We start from the raw sequence: 5,929 nt of genomic DNA, 5'->3' as shown, positions 1-5,929 counted from the left end.
CAACAGATGGGGACGTTTGCATGACAACCATCATCTGCACGAACAGTTCGACGACATTTACAGCAGCATGGACTATCAGCTTGGAGACCATGGCTGCAGTTACCCTTGACCCTGCATCAGAGACAGGAGTGCCTGCGATGGTGTACTCAACGACGAACTTGGGTGCACGAAAGGCAAAACGTCATTTTTTTGGGTGAATCCAGGTTCTGTTTACAGCATCATGATGGTCGCATCCGTGTTTGGCGACATCGCAGGAACGCACATTGGAAGCGTTTATTCGTCATCGTCGTACTGGCGTATCACCCAGCGTGATTGTATGGGGAGCCATTGGTTACACGTCTCGGTCACCTCTTGTTCGCATTGACGGCACTTTGAACAGTGGACGTTATATTTCAGATGTGCTATGACCCGTGGCTCTACCTTGCATTCGATCCCTGTGAAACCCTTCATTTCAGCAGGATAATGTACGATCGCTTGTTTCAGGTCCTGTACAGGTCTTTCTGGATACAGAAAATGTTCGACTGCTGCCCTGGCCAGCACATTCTCCAGATCTCTCACCAATTGAAAACGTCTGGTCAATGGTGACCGAGCAACTGGCTCGTCACAGTACGCCAGTAACTACTCTTGATGAACTGTGGTATCTTGTTGAAACTGCATGGGCAGCTGTACCTGTACACGCCATCCAAGCTCTGACTCAATGCCCAGGCGTATCAAGGCCATTATTACGGCCAGAGGTGATTTTTCTGGGTACTGATTTCTCAGGATCTATGCAGCCAAATTGCGTAAAAATGTAATCACATGTTAGTTCTAGTATAATATATTTGTCCAAGGAAACCCGTTTATCATCATTTCTTCTTGGTGTAGCAATTTTAATGGCCAATAGTGTAGAAAGATCCTCTATTGGGACATCATAGTGCCTTCATACTCCCCTTGCAGCAGTCCACTATTGGCAGTAATCAAGGCAGATGGTAGTGTCAGGCTCGTCCTCGACTCGAGAGATATACACTGAATAATTGTTCCAGTACATACTAGAGCAGAAAACATGGAACAACTGTTACATAATTTCTATGGAACTAAATAGGAAAGTGATATTTGCTTTATCAAGGTCAGTCAGAGGCAGTAAAACACGAAGAATAGACTGCAATCCAGCAGCAACTCTGTATCGCTGCATTCTTGGTGGTAGCAGTCAGTGTGGGCGAGAGCAGTCCTCTCACTGCTGGAGAACTTGTTATTACTATATTTCTACTGCCCCTGTCAATACATATCGATAAAACAAATACCACATTGGACTCATCTGGGACTGCTCTATCAAATGAGTATGTAAAATTCCACTTTAATAATCATTTTTGTGTGTAACGAAAAACAAGCTGATGTTTCCCTTCACGGCTAAGCGTCACGTGAAAGACATGATGAGCTCCATTTGCTAGGGCTGACTCCAGCTACACAATCCGAAAACGAAACTGCACATATCTGCGGAAACACCAGAGAAAAGAGTGCCTACGACTCTCAGGAGAGACATACTGTTAATTGCATTGTCGACCAAGTTAGGTTTTCGGTGATTTCCCTAAATCGCTCTAGGTAAATGCTGGGATGGTTCGTTTGAAAGGCCACGGCCGATTTCCTTCCCTGTCCTTCCCTAAAGCGATGAGACCGATGACCTCACAGTTTGGTCTCTTCCCTCAAAATCAACCCAAACCCAACCCCAACCTATTTAGGTCCAAACTCGCCCCTTTACTCTCTAGTGAGTCAGTTCCATCATTCTGTAAGCGGAAGATGGCATTAGCCCTTACCTCTTTTCAAAAATATTTTGTTAAGATCTCCAGGTGAACAGCAGAAGTTATGACACAGGTGGTGCAGGTCTCTTCATTGCTAAGACTTCTGCGGTTAGCTGACAAGGGAGTGGAAGAAATTTATGGGGATAAAGAAGAAGACGAGCTTCAGCTTAGAAGAAAGACTTTATTGAGACAGAGGCCATGCGGAGGCTACTCCAGCTTGTTGAGGAAGGGCGCGATGGAGGCGGCGTCCTCGCAGTCGGGCATCATCTTGCCGTTGAACTTGAGGCACGCGTCGGCGCACAGCTGCCCCTCGAAGTAGGGGCCGTACATCTTCTTGCACTGCGCGCAGTTGTGGATGCAGACGCTGGCTGCGTTGGCGTCCGCGGGCGATGCGAGGTATGACGTCACCAACAGCACGGCCAGCAGCGCGGCCAGGGGGCAGCAGCAGCGGGCGGCCATCTCTGCAACAGGGCTCAGTGCTAGGGCCGCCTCTTCTCTGACTTACCTTACTTAATTATCTGACTCTAAAGGTAACAAAAGATTGAAAGAATAGTATGTACAGGTGAGGCAAGCATCACTTTGAGACACGTCGAATCTAAGGCTAAGAGGTTAGGCAACAACAATGAAATTAACGCAGCTCTTGACTTGTAGAGAACAGTCCCTTAAAGGCATCGAAACACTGTGTACTGTTTCTGAAGGGGAGCCCTCCGATAACGAAATTGGATTGTATCAATGTTTCCACCTAAACCACTGTCGAAGGTTTCAATTTCTTAGGACTGAACAAACACGAAAATCTTTCCTGGAAATATATGCATCCGGATCTTAAACAGGAATTTAGCGCTGCTATCTTCCCTACGAGAGGACTCTCCACAGGAAAATCCACTGAAAGGAGAAAGCTGGTTTACTTTGTTCATTATGACTTAATTTTTCATATAGGGCAAAGTAGGGAGCAATATTCTGTAAGTGATGAACAACAGTTTATAGAATCTAAGATGAAAGTTATCTTTTCTAGCAGAATAATTTTATCCTGCTTTGGATCATCTCATAATAGCTTAAGGGCATATCACATGTTATGCTAACATCATGTGTTGGGTTTTCCGTCATCCAGCGCAGGAGAGTGATAGAAAATATGAAATACTCTCTTAAAGGTCTCGACAGATTGGAGCACAGGTAGTCCCAGTCTTCAAGAAGGGTCGTCGAGCAGATGCGCAAAACTATAGACCTATATCTCTGACGTCGATCTGTTGTAGAATTTTAGAACATGTTTTTTGCTCGAGTATCATGTCGTTTTTGGAAACCCAGAATCTACTCTGTAGGAATCAACATGGATTCCGGAAACAGCAATCGTGTTAGACCCAACTCGCTTTATTTGTTCATGAGACCCAGAAAATATTAGATACAGGCTCCCAGGCAGATGCTATTTTTCTTGACTTCCGGAAGGCGTTCGATACAGTTGCGCACTGTCACCTGATAAACAAAGTAAGCGCCTACGGAATATCAGACCAGCTGTGTGGCTGGATTGAAGAGTTTTTAGCTAACAGAAGACAGCATGTTGTTATCAATGGAGAGACGTCTACAGACGTTAAAGTAACCTCTGGCGTGCCACAGGGGAGTGTTATGGGACCATTGCTTTTCACAATATATATAAATGACCTAGTAGGTAGTGTCGGAAGTTCCATGCGGCTTTTCGCGGATGATGCTGTAGTATACAGAGAAGTTGCAGCATTAGAAAATTGTAGCGAAATGCAGGAAGATCTGCAGCGGATTGGCACTTGGTGCAGGGAGTGGCAACTGACCCTTAACATAGACAAATGTAATGCATTGCGAATACATAGAAAGAAGGATCCTTTATTGTATGATTATATAATAGCGGAACAAACACTGGTAGCAGTTACTGCTGTAAAATATCTGGGAGTATGCGTGCGGAACGATTTGAAGTGGAATGATCATATAAAATTAATTGTTGGTAAGGCTGGTACCAGGTTGATATTCATTGGGAGAGTCCTTAGAAAATGTAGTCCATCAACAAAGGAGGTGGCTTACAAAACACTCGTTTGACCTATACTTGAGTATTGCTCATCAGTGTGGGATCCGTACCAGATCGGGTTGACGGAGGAGATAGAGAAGATCCAAAGAAGAGCGGCGCGTTTCGTCACAGGGTTGTTTGGTAACCGTGATAGCGTTACGGAGATGGTTAACAAACTTAAGTGGCAGACTCTGCAAGAGAGGCGCTCTGCATCGCGGTGTAGCTTGCTCGCCAGGTTTCGAGAGGGTGCGTTTCTGGATGAGGTATCGAATATATTGCTTCCCCCTACTTATATCTCCCGAGGAGATCACGAATGTAAAATTAGAGATATTAGAGCGCGCACGGAGGCTTTCAAAGAGTCGTTCTTCCCGCGAACCATACACGACTGGAACAGGAAAGGGAGGTAATGACAGTGGCACGTAAAGTGCCCTCCGCCACACACCGTTGGGTGGCTTGCGGAGGATAAATGTAGATGTAGATGTAGATGTAGACCCTCCACTCGGCTCTGTACCAAAGGTCCGCAGTCAGTCCTGTCGACGATGCTGCAGATGGTGAGCTCTGCTTTCATCCCGCTAGTGAGACTGGGAGTCTTCACCAAATCAAATAGCCGCCGGAAGCCAGAGAGGATTTCCTCCGATTCATAGCGACACACATCATTGGTGCCGACATGAGCAACCACCTGCAGATGAATTGAGGGTAGCAAAGCAAAAGCAGACATGTTGAGCTCCGTTTCCAAATGCTCACCGGCTCTCAGAAATATCTGAAATCACGTATATGTGATACAATCTATAGGGCCGTGTGGAATCCAAGTAAGATTCTATATGGAATTTTCGGATGAATTAGTCCCTTTTTAATCATTATATCCTGCAGATGCCTCGGCCAAAAAGCTATACTCAGTAGTTTAAACAAAGCACAGGTCACACTCCTGTACAAGAAGTGATCCAGAAAACTAAAGACTTTATGCAGATGATGTAAGTACTGTCTGAAGAAATCTACGTTATTTTTCATTCAAGTACTGATAAGATGTCAAAATGATTCAGAGGTCAACAAGAGGACTCAAATGTTCAGAAATGCAAAAAAAAAACGCACTTCACAAAACGAAAAAGGGTGGTTTCTTGTGACTACAGTATTAGTTGGTCACAGTTGGAATCAGTCATTTTATGCAAATATGTTGGTGCCAAAAAAAACCTGATTTCGAAGAAGAGTTCCAGTGTCTCAACTACACTGGCTAGTCGTTCGATGAACAGTTCTTAATGAATTTGGGGCCCTCCCCAGGTTGTATTAAAAGAAGAGATCTAAGAAATTCAGAAAACTGAACGGAGGTATAACTACATTCAATCTGTTAGTATTGACGTTCAGAAGAATGACTTAAACATTCGTAAAACACTGAGGGTACTATATCGTCCGTACAGTCTCATTGTTACGTCTAGAATAAATGGAACTATTGGGAGACAAGAAGAAGTTTCAAGAAGTAAGCTGAAAAGGCTAGATAGAACGATTTCGTTCGCCCAATTAGAGAACTAGACGTGGTTCCAGAATAAGCGTAGTTGATTTGCACGATCTGTGTGGAAGCTGTCAGGAAGATGGAGACAGAGGTGCCTCCTGCGTGATGTACTGTGTAGAAATGTCAGATACCAGCTGGCCGGTCACAAGGTAGCGGAACAGAGTTACTCACCTGTGTGAGGAGAGAGTGGAGTGGAGTGACGTGGTGCTGGTGGCACTGTACCTTCTGGCTGTGGGGCCCGCTGCTTATATACAGTACAGCGTGTAGCGCCGCGCCCTGGGGGATGGCCCTCGCCCCAATCCGATTTCCTTAAGAGGGCCGGACACTCCACAGGACGTCTCCAACTAGCTCGCTAATCACATCTCACTTTGTACGCCACTTCTCCCCAAAGCTCTGTCATTATTTGCTCATTCTGCAGTAGAACTAAAAATTCAGTGCGAGCAAATTGCGGAATTAACGCGATTGAAAAAAAATTACCATTATGTGACATTTATGCAACGCGATAGGCAACTGACGAAGGTCCAACGTCACCCGATCTAAAATGATAGACCAAAAATTATATATATATATATGATGTTCGTCTAACGATACTCCGCTTGATCCGCTACCCCACCCCGCGTGCTT

General features: G+C 45.0%; 1 protein-coding gene across 1 annotated transcript; it reads right to left on the bottom strand.

Annotated features, from left to right (window-relative positions):
• Positions 1-1,976: 1,976 nt before the first annotated feature.
• Positions 1,977-5,511, bottom strand: LOC124796370 (eclosion hormone-like). The gene is made up of 2 exons (XM_047260531.1): positions 5,477-5,511; positions 1,977-2,236 (listed from the first exon to the last, which is right to left on the bottom strand). The coding sequence occupies exon 2, from the start codon at positions 2,232-2,234 to the stop codon at positions 1,983-1,985; it is 252 nt and encodes an 83-aa protein (XP_047116487.1). The 5' UTR covers positions 2,235-2,236; positions 5,477-5,511; the 3' UTR covers positions 1,977-1,982.
• Between the last annotated feature and the right edge of the window lie 418 nt (positions 5,512-5,929).

This window comes from Schistocerca piceifrons, chromosome 4 (assembly GCF_021461385.2).
Source record: "Schistocerca piceifrons isolate TAMUIC-IGC-003096 chromosome 4, iqSchPice1.1, whole genome shotgun sequence".
Classification (NCBI taxonomy): Eukaryota; Metazoa; Arthropoda; class Insecta; order Orthoptera; family Acrididae; genus Schistocerca; species Schistocerca piceifrons.
This window is presented reverse-complemented; position numbering and strand designations above follow the sequence as displayed.

Bases quoted from the DNA above. Each gene is read 5' to 3' on its own strand.
- LOC124796370 (XM_047260531.1), bottom strand. From the start codon at position 2,234: ATGGCCGCCCGCTGCTGCTGCCCCCTGGCCGCGCTGCTGGCCGTGCTG.